Here is a 17,192-nt window from a genome sequence, read left to right on the forward strand (position 1 = left end):
AAAACGTGTTCCTTTACATGGTTTGTTAGGTCAGACCTGTGTTTATAAGAAAATCAATTCCAAATTAACACTTCCAACACTAAGGCCTTTTTTGACTCTGTTAAGTAGTCTGCCATGCCTGATATTTTTGTATATTTCACCTGACTAAAAACCATGAGGCCAAAGTGGCATTTATGATTATATTCTAGAACACCTCAGCAATAATTAAATGACAGTAAAAGGAATGTAGTAAAAAAAGTTTTTTATTAAAATTAAATCTAAAGACACTAAAATGGGAGGTGCTCAGACTTTGTACAAAATCACATTGTTAATATTTTGGAAGTTTTCTTTTTTACTCTGAACCTTGTGTAGCGCCCCTTTGCTGTTCCGGGCAATTAGTAGGGGTAGCTAACCTGAGTTCTTTTAACTCTTACGTTATCTCTAACTTATAAATGTATGCTTGAGTTGTCTTTACTGTGGACGTGTTGATTATAATGTAACAAAGATATTATCAATGCTAGACAATCACTCATCTGTTCACACCAGAGTTATATATAGGGACTAAATACCTAAATATATATAATATGGGACTAATACAAATAATCATTCACCAGATAGCACCGATAATGTTAACTATTTACTTAGCAAAATGTATATACATATGTATCGCAACGACCCGTATTAACGCCCGAGACCTATAAACGCCCTCACGCGGGTAAACGTTACTTAATATTGATTTCTGTATCAACCAGGATAAAGGGGTATTTAACTTGTATGTGTGCAAAAAATTGCAGTTGTACAGCGTTATTTAGTGTACTAGACAGCGATTTATTTCTGTGTGTACAAACCCTCATGGAACCAACTGAACGAATTCGATTTCGCGACGAGAATTTGTGAGGGTCATAGAGCTTTCCATAGACATATATACAGAAAGGCTGTTTATGGGTTCCACCTCCTGTATCAGCTAAATTTGCGTGTCGGTCTACACAACGGAAAAAAACTGAAAACACGTTTCAGTTGAAATCCAAACAAGTTACCAGTCCTAATCTAGACACCCAACGCTACTGAAATATGTAAGATTGATTGATTAAATATTTTTCGATCTATAAATGTTTTTAACTGTTTGTCACTTTTTTAATAGCTGGGGCGTTAATAGGTATCTTTACGATACACAAGTATCACTTAACACAATGACAGTCTTTGACAGTTCCACAACCAGAATAGCAATCAATTTAAACACACACAGTATCAATAATTCTAATCCTATAGCTGGCACTAATAAATAAATACTTAGGGTACCCAAAATGTTACAGGAGTCTTACGTTGCAAGCTTGATTCGTCGCTCGTGTTCGTAGTAGCCAAAAACTCAACGGCTATTTCGCGCCAGTTGCACTGAGGAAAATAAAACACTTAGCTTGCAACAATGGCCGCCGCCTCCACGAGCGTGCCGACTGGATGTAGAGGAAGATGTTGTCCTTGGTAGCTCACCCACGATGTCGACCAGAGTTGTCCACTGCCTGGATCCCGCTGTCTCTTTCTCGTTGGGGTTTGCTGGGCAGTAGGGACGCTGTGATGTGTAGGTTGCCGAATAAGCCACCCTTGTCCAACGACCGTTAATGCTAGGCTAGCTGTAGCCAAGTTAGCCTTCAGAGCTAAGCGGTTGCTAGGTCCTCTTAATAGTTCTCTCAACTATAACTCAAACACTGACTAAATAACTGTCACTGTCATATACGGTTAACTATTAGTTAGTCTAACTCACAATGATAATTATTGGCTTAATGGAGTGTATTTCTCACATTAAATGTAGACAGTGTTAGTTAAGTGTTACAGAGCAAATCTCAAATACAGCTTCTCTCGTTCGTTGACTCCTCATTCTCTCCCTTCCCCTACGTTCCCCTTGCCTTACCCTTCACCCCTGACCTACAACTACGATCTCATTGGCTTACAAATGTATTTATCATATAAACTCTTACATTTCAATTACTTATCATATAGTAATCAAAATAAAATACCTTGAAAACATTTACAGCATCAGGAACTTAGAAAGGAAAAGAAAATATATTTCACATGGGTATATAACAATACATGACCGTAGCCAGGAAACATAGGCAATAACAACCGTATTAATAGTTTTTAATCTTTTAAATACTATTTATTCTATTTATTAACTTATTCTATTTATACTATTTATAACACTATTCTATTTATACTACTTTAATCATCTAGCCTACTTTTCCAAAGGGCTACATCTGAAAACATAGGTGTTTGCTTCACATAGGTGAGTTTAGCATTCAGAAAGTGTGTGTGGTTTCTATACTAATTATAAGTAATTTAGAAAATGACACTTTTCTTCACTCAGACCACTATGCATTTTGATGAGAAAGGTGTGAACATTCTGGGACACCTCGGTCAAAGCCAATGGCCATGACGTAATGGCCCTGGAATGTCTTTGTGGCCCACTACCCCCTACAGGTTTTCTTGACACATCATGACCCAATAGTGATCACTGAATTACCATTGCCTTATCATATGAATAGTTGTCATTTGCTAATGGGAGGGCCGAAACCTCACTCAGAGGCTGAAATGTGCAAGGGATTCGTAATATTCTCCTTACAAAGTGATTATTTATACTTTAGTTCCAAACTGTATATATTTAAAAGGTAAAGGGTTCAAGGTTGCTGTGGGTGTTAGTTTTATGTTTGTAGGACAAAAACTTGCGGAGATTTTAAAATCTATTAATCAAAATACCACCAACTGCCCCACGGGGCAGCTTAGGGTTGGAAGGGGTAATGTGCTGCCCATTTTAGTTATTTAGGTTTCATAAGTAGTTTTGTCCCTTATCTCAAGAATCAGTGATAAACATTTGTACAAATGACATGAATGCATTTCGGCAGGTAGTAACAGAACAGGTGCAGACTAAGGGGAAAACTGCTGACAGTAGATTTCAAATCAAGGGCACATTATCAGCTTCACAAAGAGAGAGAGCACAGCAAAAATACCCTTGGACAAACACCTTCATCTTGCTGAGGTAAGAGTTTTCATTAAGAGATTATTGTTCTAACGCCTGAGTAAATGTCAGAGGGAGAGCTTGGGCGATAAGTTAGGGTGCTATGAGAGTATATAAGGGCCTGAGAGCTCACTGGTAGTTGTACAGAGTCACCATGGGCAAGTTTCTCATTTGCGTTGGTAAGTAAGTCCTCGTGCTACTGAGACTTCTCGCTACACTGAGGAACATTTTTACACTTAGACTTTCCACATTTACATATGCATTCATTCTGGATTAGTAACATTCAAACTGTTCTGTATTGTATTTGAGACTTGTACTTGTACTTTTAGAATGGGGCCAGGAACTCTTAAACTGACTTAATGACTTTACTTTTTTAGAATGCAACAAGGATTTCTGTATGGTGAACTCTCACCAGAGCTCTTTCTGAGCAACATGACATTTACCCTCTAAGGCACCATTCCTATCTTTTGCCTACCTGAAATATGTGTCTAGGCATAACTGCTTTCTTTAATGATAAAAGTAAATGTAATGCGAGACATAAACCAATAACCAGATGGCGTACTTTGGATTTAGTCCAAAGACAGCAAGTGAATGTCATACGTGTATAATGCTGCTATAATACTATAATATAATAATAATACATATCTTCATTCCTCTCTGTCACAGGACTGGCACTCCTGCTGCATGCGCAGCTAGGTAAGGTCTCTCCCGAAACACGTCAAAGCCTCTATCTTAGCGTATCTTAGCCTGTCAGTGTATCGGGCCTGGGAGTGACGTTTCTCTTCTTCTCTGTCCGTACCCAGGATCCTCCTATCTCCTGTCTTGTTACTTCACCAACTGGGGACAGTACAGACCTGGAGCAGGGAAGTACTTCCCCACCAACGTGGACCCATGCCTTTGTGACCACCTGATCTACGCCTTCGCCACCATGGACAACAACATGATCAAGAGCTTTGAGTGGGACGACGAGAAACTCTACGCCGAGTTCCAGGCCCTCAAGAACCAGTGAGTGTCTAGGGCAGAGAGCAACAACACACACACACACACACACACACACACACACACACACACACACACACACACACACACACACACACACACACACAAACACAACCCTCAAGAACCAGTGAGTGTCTGTGGCAGAGAGCAACAACACACACAAACAAAATGTGCTCAGCCAACCTAGGTTAGACACGTAGGAAGGAGGCCCAAAGCTGCTTGAGCCTTTAGACCATAACTGCCCCCAAAGCTGCTAGAGCCTTTAGACCATAACTGCCCCCAAAGCAGGCAGGCAAAGCTGGTCAGTTGTTCTGTCTTGATCCACTGCTATCAACACAGTACTCTTGATGTCTCCCTCAGGAACAGCGAGCTGAAGACCCTCCTGGCCATCGGTGGATGGAACATGGGGACCCCTAAGTAAGTGATGATCCCTCAGTGCATTTCTGTCACCTCTGTGGGGACCCCTAAGTAAGTGATGACCCCTAAGTAAGTGATGACCCCTCTGTGGTCACAGGTACTGCTCACCAACCAAGACAGTGAGAGGCGACCTCCTCCAAATGTATTTCATATTGACAATCAGTTACTGTTGGCTAGTCAGCAGTTTTATCATCTCTCTCTCTTTTTCTCTCCCTCTCTCCCTCTTTCTTCTGGTTTGCCTTTTCCATCTCTCTCCCTCTCTCTTTTTCTCTCCCTCTTTCTTCTGGTTTGTCTGTTCCATCTCTCACCCTCTCTCTCTCTTCTGATTTGTCTTTTCATCTCTCTCTCTCTCTTTCTCTCTCTCTCCCTGTCCCTCCCTGGCCATCTCTCACCCTCTCTCTCTCTCTTTCTCTCTCCCTCTCTCCCCCTCTCTCACTTCTGATTTGTCTTTTCATCTCTCTCCCTCTCTCTCTCTCTCTTTCTACCTCTCTCTCTCTCTCCCTGGCCATCTCTCACCCTCTCTCTCTCCCTCTTTCTCTCTCTCTCTCTCTCTCTGGCCAGGTTCTCTGCTATGGTGGCTTCTGCTGGTACCCGTCAGACCTTCATCACCTCCGTCATCAAGTTCCTGAGGCAGTATGAGTTTGATGGTCTGGACATCGACTGGGAGTACCCCGGCTCCAGAGGCAGCCCTGCCATCGACAAGACCCGTTACACCACCCTCGCCCAGGTAACAACTACTGGACAATCTCTGTGTGTGTGTGTGTGTGTGTGTGTGTGTGTGTGTGTGTGTGTGTGTGTGTGTGTGTGTGTGTGTTACATCACCCTCGCCCAGGTAAGAAAGAACTACTGGACTACTGGTCAATCTGTGTGTGTGTGTGTGTGTTTCACCACCGTCGCCCAGGAAAGAACTACTGGACTTCTGGTCAATCTGTGTGTGTGTGTGTGTGTGTGTGTGTGTGTGTGTGTGTTTCACCACCCTCGCCCAGGTAAGAACTACTGGTCAGTCTGTGTGTGTGTGTGTGGGTGGCCATTTTAGACAGGTTAGACAGTACTGTAATACAACAAGTCACCTTCACGGAAAGCCTATGTATGTGTGTGTGTGTGTGTGTGTATCTTTGACTCTTTTGTCATGATTTGAATGTTTGACCGGATGCCCAGTTTGACATTACTGACGGTTTAACTTGTTTTTTGTGATGTGCACAGGAGCTCCTGTCTGCTTTCGAGGCTGAGGCCACGAAGACCAACCGTCCTCGTCTGATGCTGACCGCTGCCGTGTCCGCCGGCAAGGGCACCATCGACACTGGATACCAGATTCCCCAGCTCGGCAAGTGAGTCTGGATCAGTTTTCAAATAGACAGAATGCTGGGGGGGTGGGTGGGGTGTAAGTAAATGATGCCTCAGACTGTGGCGTAGCAACAGATTATTTAATGATGAATTTAGTTCAATTGGGTCTGGAAACAACATGTAGCAACACACACACACACACACATACACACACACGCACAAACGCACACATGCAGATGCACACACACACACACACACACATTCCTTTAGTAGTTAGAGCTAGAGCCATATGACCTGAGTTCCGTCTCCTTGTCAGAATCCTGGATTACTTCCATGTCATGACCTATGACTTCCACGGGTCCTGGGAGCACCAGACTGGTGAGAACAGCCCCCTGTACAAGGGCGCCGCTGACAAGGGAAGCCTCATCTACTTCAACATGGTGAGACTCACACACACACCCACACCGTAATTGAATGTACCCATTTTGACACTCACTCACTCAAGCACTCACGCCCTCACTCACTCGGTCTGCATGAAGATGCTGATAAATGATCCAGAATACAGGTGTGATGAGAATTAATACGTTCTAGTGAATTACCGGATTACTCACCTTTAGACAGAAGCATCTGTGATGTATCTGACTGTAACACTAACCCTAACCCCACTCTCTTGTGCCATGATCAGGACTACGCCATGAACTACTGGAAGAGCCAGGGTGCCCCCGCTGAGAAGCTGCTGGTTGGTTTCGCCACCTACGGCCACACCTTCAAACTGGCCAGTGCCTCCAACAACGGTGTTGGCGCTACCGCCAACGGACCCGGACCCGCCGGACCCTTCACCAGGCAGGCTGGATTCTGGGCCTACTATGAGGTGTGTGCTTTGAGCTGAGCCGACTTCACCTGTACATTCATTTGCACAACAGAGCCGTGAGTGTAGTTCCCTAATGGTGCCATGTTGCTGTGCTGATTTGATTCTGGACATTGCATTTATTAATTGGAACATGCTTTGCCTCAGCTCTGTGAGATCACAGGAATGCTAAGTTCCTGTCTTGTTCCCCTACATCGGTGCTAAATGCTAATCTCTGTGCGTACAGCTGCATATGTAGTCCTTATTGGAGCTTGTGATTGGTTCCTGCCATTCTAACAGCTGCATATGTAGTCCTTATTGGAGCTTGTAATTGGTTCCTGCCATTCTAACAGCTGCATATGTAGTCCTTATTGGAGCTTGTGATTGGTTCCTGCCATTCTAACAGCTGCATACAGCTGCATATGTAGTCCTTATTGGAGCTTGTGATTGGTTCCTGCCATTCTAACAGCTGCATACAGCTGCATATGTAGTCCTTATTGGAGCTTGTGATTGGTTCCTGCCATTCTAACCGCTGCTGGTGTTTCCCCCTTCCAGATCTGTTCCTTCCTGAAGACTCCAGGAGCCACTCAGGCCTGGGACTCCACCCAGATGGTGCCCTACGCCTACAGCCCCACCCAGCTCACCTGGGTCGGCTACGACAACGTCAAGAGCTTCCAGGCCAAGGTGAGGGCTAGCGGGAAGTAAGATAAAAATGTGGGTTTCTCCATATTTATGGAGATGGTTGCATGGCATGATTAGAAATAGGCAGTGAATACGCATCTGGCTGTGAGAGAGTGTACAGTGAGACTGAAACTGCACCTGGGCTGTTGTAGATTGATTGGCTGAAGAAGAGTCAGTTCGGCGGAGCCATGGTGTGGAGCTTGGACCTGGATGACTTCAGCGGCACCTTCTGCGGCCAAGGCAGATACCCTCTGATCAACACAATCAGGAGCGGCCTGGGCACCAGTCCAAGTAAGAGCCACTAGCCTGATTAAACTACTTTACTCAGAGATAGCTCACCAACCTAATTAAACTACTTTACTCAGAGATAGCTCACCAACCTAATTAAACCACTTTACTCAGAGATAGCTCAGCAACCTAATTAAACTACTTCACTCAGAGATAGCTCACCAACCTAAATCAACAGTGTGTGACCGGTGTAGCATTAGAGGCTTCACTCTTAATTGGATTTTACCCTCAATCATTGACCAAGAGTCAGCCAATATACAAACAAAGCTCAACTGATTTCGGACTTCACACATACAGAGCCACATCTATGATCTCCATGGCAGCATCATCCACCAAAGATGCTCATTCTAAGAAGTGCTAATCTTAAAAATCCTCATCCTAGACTAAAACCGCCTCTGCTGTACTGAAAGGGTTCAATCTTAAAAGCAGTCCATGAAATAAAAAGTATGCAAACTAAAAAAGTACTCATCCCCAACTATGAGGTATTCACCTTGTCTCCTTTCTCTCTCCCTTCCCAAGACTGCGCCTCCCGCACCAAGCCTCTTTCCCCTGTGACCCCCACCGCCCATGCCCCTCCCCAGCCCCAGCCCGGTGGTGGCGGAAGCAGCAGCGGTGGCGGCAGCAGCAGCGGTGGTGGTAGCAGCAGCGGCGGAAGTGGCTTCTGTGCCGGCAAGGCCAACGGCATGTTCCCCGACCCCACCAACAAGGGCACCTTCTACGAGTGCGCCGGCGGCAGGACCTACGTGCAGCACTGCGCCTCCGGCCTGGTGTTCGACACCTCCTGCTCCTGCTGCAACTGGGCATAGAGGAACCTTCTAGCTCTTTCCATGACACATCCGTTTGCAGAGTATCAGAAAATAAAATAAAAATAAACCAAACTAATCTTGGAACATGTTTGTTGTTGAGTCCAGTTATTCTGCTTTCTTGGGTCACATAACAAGAATCCATGAAGGAGGTTAGGCTATGGAATATTCCATAAAACTGTTTAATCGGCTTACAAGGTTTTTGGCAAAGCACAATTCCCACCGAATGCACTTTTGCATAAACAGTGCAGTAAATCTGCATATTAAAGATTGCACAGCACAATGTTTTATCTTTTTATACATATATATATATATATATATATATATATATATATATATATATATATATATAAATAAAAGATAAAACATTTGTGTAAACAACCGATAATCTGCTCAGAGGGAGCACATCACCACAACAGGACAGACAAATAAGAACACACAGTGATTGAACAGGTAGCTGGAATTTCCTGCTGGGCATTGCTGCCTGACGCACTCTTCCGGAGCCCATTGCTGCCTGGCGCACTCCTGCTGGGCATTGCTGCCTGACGCACTCCTCCGGTGCCCGTGGATCAGCCGCAGGGTCATCAGCCAGGAACCACCATTCACAGACGTTTCGCTCCTTTAATCCTGGAACGTCTCCTGGTGGCGGAGCAGTGACAGGGACGTCTCCCTGTCACCCCCTGCAGCTGTTATCTGGGTTAGATGTTCTTTCCCCAGCCCTTTCCCCTCCTCCTTAGCCAAAAGCTGCCTTTCTCCGCCTCTTCCGCCAGTTCTTTCGTTTCTTTCTTTAGCTTTCCTCCTGTCACGCCTGCGTCCCTCAGTAGGCGTGTGGTTGACTGCCCCACAAAGCCTCGGCATCCAACCTCCACTGGGTAGATGGTGGTCTTCCAGCCAGCCTCCCTGCACTCCGCAGCCAGTTCTGAGTACTTGGTCTTCTTTTGTTCAAAAGCGGCCTCAATTCCCTCCTCCCATGGTATTGTGAGCTCGATTAGGAGTGCAGTTTTTGCCTTGGTGGACCACACCACTATGTCAGGTCGGAGAGACGTGGTGGTGATTTCGCTGGGGAACTTGAGCTGCCTGCCCAGATCTACTTGCATGTTCCACTCCTGGTCGGAGGAAAAGAGCTTTGGTGTTTCTTTTGGCCTAGTGCTTCTTCTTCCTCCGCCCTCCCTGACAAAGTTGGTGTGGTGATCCATTGGTGGGAGACATCCCCTGCTTTCCCGTCTATGCCCTTCCAGCACCTCAGCTTAACTTTGCCAGGACCTGGTCATGGCGCCATCTATAGCGTCCCTGCGAAAGCGTGATCTTCCAGCCCGACACGATGTGCTGGAGGCTTGATTGCTGGAGGCTTGTGTTACAGAGTGGGCAGACTTCCTCGTTTCCGAACCACTGGTGGAGGTTCCGAGGACAGGGAAGTGTGTCATACGTTGACTTGATGAGGAAGCCGAGCCTCGCTTGAGGGATCTTCCACCAGTCTGACCAACTGATCTTCCGGTCGACAACCCCCTCCCAGGTTGTCCAGCTTCCTTGTCGGCTCTGGGACACAGCCTTGATCTTATTCATCCGTCCTTATCACCTCTGACACCACCATCTCCTTTCTCTTTTCCTTAGACCAAAAACGTGGTGCCTCTCCCGGGCCTAGTCCTGCTTTTCCTGCCTGGACCCTGCCCATGATTTCTTGGTGTTGCAGCCTGCCAACTGCTCTGTCGACTTCAGTTTGGGCATCCCACTTCCGGCCAGTACAGACCTTGGTGCCTGCGTTTCTCACTGACTGATCGGTGGACTCAAGAAGCAGTCTGGTCTTTTCCTGCTTGTAGCCCAAACTGATGGATTGTAGTGGTAGCTGCAAGGTGTTCTTCCCGAAGAGGCCCGTGTCAGAGAGGCACCTTGGTAGCCCCAGCCACTTTCGGATGAATGAGTTGGCTTTCCCATCCATCTTGGTTGTTGTAGATGGGGGAATCTCACTCATCTTCAGCGGGCCACATTATCCTTCTGTTGAGCGTAAACTGGTAGATCCACACCTTGTACTTCCCCGGGAGTTGGCTTTGGTCGATCTTTGCCAGGCCTTCTGAGAGTTACTTCAACACAGCTCTACCCATTTGCTTGTCAGAGAGCTCTGATGTGTACTGTCTCCCCAGGCTTCTGATGGGATGCTCAGACTGAAGTGGGATTCTCTCGCCGCCTACAACAAAGATGGTGCCGTCATTTATGACTGCCCTCCTGAGGGACAGGCTGCGGGACTTGGCAGGCTTGATTTTCATTCTTGCCCAGGACATCAGCTCGTCCATCCTTTTCAGCCGTCTAGGGCTGGGTTGCACCAACATGGATTAAATTAATCCTGGTTTAGAGTTAATCTAGGTTTAGTAAATCCAGGTTTAAACTGGTTTATAATTAATCAGCATTGTGTTGCACATCTTAATTTTAACCCTGGATTAGTTAAACTAGTTTAAACAAGGGTTAAAACAGGATTAGTTTATGTTCAATGTCCGCCATGATGGATTCCGACAAAATGTAAACAAATTCACAATGTATGTTTAACAAATACGGAACTAAATAGCCCTAAATAAACGCATCCGCTCTTTTTCCTAAACTAGCTGCTTGTTGAATAAATGCCGTTACTGATACCGTTAGTTACCGTTTAGCCTACCACTACAGCGGCTATAGCTAATAAACACAGTTACTTTAGCTAGCTAGCTAGCTATTATGGCACGTCAAAGAGGGTCAAACTTTTCAACATTTGAAAAGATGTTGCTGACCGAGTTGATGGAGGAGTTTGGGGTTACAATTGAGGATATGAGGACTGACAGCAGTACACTAGAGAAGAAGGAGAGGAACTGGGTCCAGTTAGCTGAGCGCTTCAATGGCTCTACCGGTATCAAAGAGACGAGGGACAGGGCACAACTGAAAGCCTGTTGGAAAAACCTAAAGGCAAAAGCCAAAAAAGATGCGGCGGTCAATTTCAAACTGGCGGAGGACCACCACCAATGACTACGGATCCTGTCAAAGAAGATAATAGATATGATCCCACAGCAGATTTCCCCCTACCCAACCCCTACGACGATGACGGCGTATTAGATGACAGTACAGCCACAGAAGCTGCAAGTAAGTTACTACGAACTAGATGACGTCGCTAGCTTATAATCGTTGTGTTGATTATGTACTGCTGTGACTGTGAACAGGTAAATAGGGTGTAAATATTATGAATAGCAGGTTACAATAATTGCTGTCACCCCAAGTAAGTTATCATTCTGTCCAACGCCGTTAGTTGCAGCAATAACGTGACAAAAATGACGAAAGTAGGCTATAATTTGTGTATCAATAAAACAGAGATAAACCTCCTCCAGGGGTGGTTTAATAATAAATGCTAATCCAGGTTTAGACTAGGTTTAAAATGACTGGTGCAACAGATTTGTAAACTAAGGTTAAACTAGGTTTGTCTAGTTTCGTACTGTATGTACAAAAATCAGGCGCACACTGACGTGCTATAAACTGTATTTTATTAATACTGATGCGGGAGTAACATAATAAGTGACCTTGCTGTGTCACGTCTCACTCTAAACACACACTGAGGATGCGCAGTAGGAATGCAACATATAAATCATGAAGCGCACTGATTGGCCAACAGTAACATATCAAATAATATTCAATGTGAATATTACATCTCCCTTCTTATAAAAGTATAAGCTTCCAATTAAGATTAATGTATATAGTCAGTATGGGAGTAACTCAAACCGAATATTATTAACTAGGTACATACTGTAATGTTGTACTTACAGTCAAGTAACTCTTAAACCTTCATTGGGCTTAAGATTTACACTTAAGTGAATTAACACATATATCAAGATATCAGACATCACAAATTTACAACTGAACTCAGTACTATGATAAGGTAACAATCTGAACCATACATCAACATTTTTTTTTTTTTTTTTTGTAAGGGCAGCGATCCGCCTACACCCTTTTACATGGTATTACAAGTCCAGAACAGCTCTAGGCTTGATTCCTCTTCCAGATCTTGTTGTGTAAAGGTTGGTATGAGAGATCATCTCATCTGCTATCTGTGAAGTAGTTAGTGTGCTGTTGTGTGGAGTCTGTGGTGTATTGTCCTCAGGATTTTTGTCAATGTATGTGTGATGCCCCTCATTGGTGGAAAGCAGGTGGCGTCGGTTTCTCCTGTATTCCGGTCCTTCAGCTGAACGTATGTGGTAGGAACGGTCAGTTTCAGCTGGTCTGATGACTACTGCAGGTTTCCACCGACCTTGCTCTTGGAAGCGTATGTGTTGACCTTCCTGCAGTGGCGGCAGAGGTCTCGCTGACCTGTCGTAGTATCTTCTCTGCTGTTGCTGCTGGTGGTCTCGCCTAGCATGAACTTCTCTCTGGCTGACGACCTGTGGCTGAAGCTGCTGGTGGGTATTGGGTAAGACTGAGCGCAACCGTCGACTCATGAGCAACTGTGCAGGTGATCTGAAACTGTCAACAGGAGTGTTACGATACTCAAGGAGACTAAGGTAGGGATCTCTTTTGTCACTTTTGGCCTTTTCCATCAGCAATTTTGCAATCTGCACAGATTTCTCTGCGAGGCCGTTGCTTTGAGGATAATGCGGACTGGAAGTTATGTGGGTGAACTCCCATTTGTCAGCAAAGGCTTCAAATTCTCTGCATTTGTATTGAGGGCCGTTATCTGATATAACAGTCTCAGGTATGCCATGTCTGGCGAAGGCTGCTTTAAGCTTGTGAATTACAGCAGATGCTGTTGTGCTGTGCAGTTTGTCAAGCTCAAAATACCTGCTGTAATAGTCCGTTGTGATGATGTATTGTTCATTGTTCCAGGTGAACAAATCCGTACCAACAGTCTGCCATGCTCGATCAGGGATCTTATGGTTGATCATGGGTTCTTTGCTGTTGGATGGTCTGTGTTCAAGGCATGTGGAGCACTTTCCAACTGTTTCCTCAATGTGCTTGTTCATACCTGGCCAAAAGAGAATGTCCCTTGCTCTCTGCTTGCACTTTTCGATGCCCATGTGACCAGTGTGTATCCGTGACAACATCTCAGCACGCAGTGAAGTTGGAATCACAAGTCTCTCACCCTTGAATATGATGTCATTTATCTGGGAAAGTTCGTCGCGGTAGTTCCAGTACTCTGCAATGCTTTGTGGGCATAGTTTCCTCTCCTCAGGCCATCCGTCCTTGATGGTTCTTTTTAGTTGCTGTAGCTGTGTGTCCTTGTCAGTCCTCTGCTTTGATTTCTTCCAGCTTTGCATCACTGACAGGTAGATTACTGTACAGCATGTGTACCTGCATGTCCATGCCCTCTCTGAGGCTCTCATCCTGGTCAGACAGAGACTTCCCTGGATAAAGTATCTGCCACAGGGATGTCCTTGCCTGGTCTGTGTACGATGGTAAAGTCATACCTTTGCAGCTGAAGGAACATGCGTTGCAGTCTGGGTGGTGCTGCTGCAAGAGGCTTGCGAATGATGGACTCAAGCGGTTTGTTGGTCACTTTCTACTATGACGTGATGTCCATAGACATACTGATGGAAGCGTTTGCATCCGAACAGAATGGCATAAAGCTCTTTTTCAATCTGCGCATAATTGACTTCACAGTCTGTGAGTGCTTTTGATGCATATCCAATTGGTCTGCCCTCTTGCAATAAAACTGCACCCAGTCCATATTTACTGGCATCGACTTGTAGTGTGAGCTCTTTGCTGGGGTTGAAGTATGCTAGGACAGGACCCGGTTCCCGTGTGATGAGCTCTTTAATCTTCTGAAAAGCATCTTCATGCTGCGTATCCCATATGAACTCACTTGTCTCTTTCAACAGGTGGCGCATAGGCGCATTGATGCTTGCAAGACCTGGGGCAAACTTCGACAAATAGTTCACCATGCCTAAGATTGTTACTAGTTCACCTTTGTCTTTTGGCGATTTCATCTCCTTGATGGCTGCAATTTTGGCTGGATCTGGCTTGATCCCGTCTTTGGTGATGAGGTGGCCAAAGTAGCTGACCTCGGTGGCGCAGACGACACTTTTTTCTGGGTTGAGTTTCACTCCTCTCTCTCTGGAGCGTTGCAGCATGGCACGGAGGTTTTCATCGTGCTCCTTTTTACTCTTGCCATGTATGAGGATGTCATCAACAATTGCCATGACTCCTTGTAGATCTCCATAGGTCTCGTTCACTTTCCGCTGGAACTCGTCCTGTGCGGATTTCACTCCAAAGGGTAAGCGCAGGAATCTGTACCGTCCGAACACTGTGTTGAAGGTGGTCAATTTGGAAGACTCCTCTGTGAGTTTTATGGCCCAGTAACCTGACTTGGCATCCATCACACTGAAGTAGCATGCTCCTGCTAACCTGGATGTGATGTCATCGAGGGTTGGTAAGGGGTAGTGCGGTCGTTTGATTACCTTGTTCAAGACTTTAGGGTCGAGGCATATCCTTAGCTTGCCTGTGCGTGGTTTTTCAGCTGCCACCATCGAGTTGACCCATTCAGTTGGTTCAGTGACTTTCACAATGATCTTTTGTTTCTCCATGCTCTGTAGCTCATCCTGCAGGCGATCTCGCAAAGCAATGGGGACACGTCTTGGTGGGTGGATAACAGGCACTGCATTGGGGTCAATGTGAATGGTGCACTCGCCAGGGAACAGTCCTATCCCCTTGAAAACGTCTGCAAACTCCTCCATTACAGACACTTCTTGTGTAGTGGACACAGAAAGAATGAGCTTGATCAGTCCAAAATCTAGGCATGCTTTTAATCCAAGCACTGGCGGTGCATGCGTGTCCACAATATGGAATGTCAGCATTGACTGAATGCTCTTGTATTGGCATGTCATGTTGTGTTTGCCTCTAACTGCTAGCTGTTCTCCGCCATAGCCATAAAGTGGGAGTGTAGAGGGCTGAAGTGCACTTTTAATTCCTAATCCCTTGAAAACACGTGAGGGAATGACATTGGTTGAGGCCCCGGTGTCCAACTTGAATTTGACTGTGTTTCGATTTGGCCCCACTTGCAAATTTGCAAAAGCCTGCTCAGTGTCTTTTGAATTGTTTCCTTGTGTAACTGCATCAATGAACATATCCTCACCGTCTGCATCTTCATCTGGTTCATTTTCACTGACTGTATGGACTTCTTTCCACTGCTTGGAACGACATACTTTTGCAAAATGGTTCCATTTGTTGCATATCTTGCACTGTTTCCCTTTTGCTGGGCAACTGTCCATCCTGCCATGGGCCTTGTTTCCACAGTAGCCGCAGGGCTTCGCGTGATCACGGTATTCGACTGGCTTGTGAGCGTCATCTCCTTTTGTTCTTTCTTGGCGCGCTTTCCAGGCATCTCTCTTCAGATACTGCTTGCCAATTGCATGAACTGCATGTTCTTGTGAACTGTTTCTGCCATCTATTGTCTGAAGTTGCACTCGCGCTATTTCATAAGACCTAGCGATGTCTATTGCTTTGTCTAGCGTCAAATCAGATCCGACATTAAGCAGCTTCTCGCGAACTTTATGTGAATGTACTCCGAACACCACACGATCCCTTATCATTTCTTCACTGTTAGCATATCCACAGTCCTTTGCAAGCAGTTTTAATTCTGTGACAAACTGTTCAAAAGGCTCGCTAGCTCCCTGTGTCTTCTCATGGAATTTGTAACGTGCATAAAGCACATTCGACTTCGGTAATACGTATGCTTCAAAGCGGTCATAATACGACTTTAAAACTTTTGCTTCTGCCTCTGTTAATATCCATGTATAATAGATGTCTCTACCTTTTTCTCCGACCCACAAAAGAAGATAGCTGCACTTCTCCTCTTCTGTTCTCTTCTTAAACGGACCCTTGAACATCAATTCCACGTGTAGTTTGAATTTTCGCCATGCTACGGGCAGGTTGATGGAATCCCAATCCATATGAGGTGAAGGAACTCCAGCGACGTCCATTCTGTTCGAGTCTTTTCCAAGTTCACTCTGACACCATGTCTAGTTTCGTACTGTATGTACAAAAATCAGGCGCACACTGACGGGCTATAAACTGTATTTTATTAATACTGATGCGGGAGTAACATAATAAGTGACCTTGCTGTGTCACGTCTCACTCTAAACACACACTGAGGATGCGCAGTAGGAATGCAACATATAAATCATGAAGCGCACTGATTGGCCAACAGTAACATATCAAATAATATTCAATGTGAATATTACAAGGTTTAAAGTTTGGTGCAACTGGATTAAAAGACAAACCTGGTTTAGACCTAGTTTAAGAGTTAATCCTTGTTGGTGCAACCCAGCCTAGATGTGCATTGTGCTGTCTGAATGAGGCTTGTGACATCGTCCATGTAGCTCCTCAGTGGAGGTAGCATCTGTCCGGATGGTAATGTGATCCCTCGGAGTTTATTGCGGACGAACAGCCAGGGAACAAACACAACAGACCAACAGGTTGCAGGGAACACAGACAATGAGGGGCAGGCTCGAAGCACTGGCAGAGAAATCAGGAAACAGGCACAGGCACGGAAGGCGCAGAAAGGAAATTCCAGAGTCGAACTCTCTAAACTAGACGCCGTAGCGTAAAACACTTCAGTCAAACTCGGCAAGACTATGAACTAAACTATAACTAAGGCTATGAAACAAACAAAGGTTAACTCGGATACGAACAGCGGCGATACTCATGAAACGTCAGGAATGCAGGAACTGGAAGGTAATCCTTGTAGTGCGAGACCAGACACCGAGTGAAGGGAGTGCGAGGTATATGTAGGGAAGTGACAGGTGTGGGTGATCAGTATCAGATCAGTGATCAGAGTGTTATTGCGGGGCAGGTGAGCGAGTGAAACCAAAGGGGGCGTGGCTGGTGCAGGTCCGGGCTCTGACGTGACACCTGTAGAGACAGAGGGGAGAGAGTGGAACATGGC

General features: G+C 45.4%; 1 protein-coding gene across 1 annotated transcript; it reads left to right on the forward strand.

Annotated features, from left to right (window-relative positions):
- Window positions 1-3,140: 3,140 nt before the first annotated feature.
- LOC105898119 (acidic mammalian chitinase-like) lies at window positions 3,141-8,432 on the forward strand. The gene is made up of 11 exons (XM_031567101.1): window positions 3,141-3,165; window positions 3,653-3,682; window positions 3,790-3,991; window positions 4,346-4,402; window positions 4,964-5,129; window positions 5,606-5,730; window positions 6,003-6,126; window positions 6,372-6,557; window positions 7,089-7,217; window positions 7,367-7,505; window positions 8,022-8,432. Exons 1-11 carry the CDS (start codon window positions 3,141-3,143, stop codon window positions 8,306-8,308), a joined length of 1,470 nt encoding a protein of 489 aa, XP_031422961.1. The 3' UTR covers window positions 8,309-8,432.
- The last annotated feature ends 8,760 nt before the right edge of the window (window positions 8,433-17,192 follow it).

Source organism: Clupea harengus, chromosome 5 (genome assembly GCF_900700415.2).
Source record: "Clupea harengus chromosome 5, Ch_v2.0.2, whole genome shotgun sequence".
Lineage (NCBI taxonomy): Eukaryota > Metazoa > Chordata > Actinopteri > Clupeiformes > Clupeidae > Clupea > Clupea harengus.

What these genes read in the sequence shown, in the direction of transcription:
- LOC105898119 (XM_031567101.1), top strand. Translation starts at nt 3,141, where the DNA reads ATGGGCAAGTTTCTCATTTGCGTTG. An exon ending in TTCCAGGCCCTCAAGAACCA is followed by an intron (nt 3,992 to 4,345) that starts GTGAGTGTCTAG and finishes TGTCTCCCTCAG; the next exon opens with GAACAGCGAGCTGAAGACCC. An exon ending in GATTCTGGGCCTACTATGAG is followed by an intron (nt 6,558 to 7,088) that starts GTGTGTGCTTTG and finishes TCCCCCTTCCAG; the next exon opens with ATCTGTTCCTTCCTGAAGAC.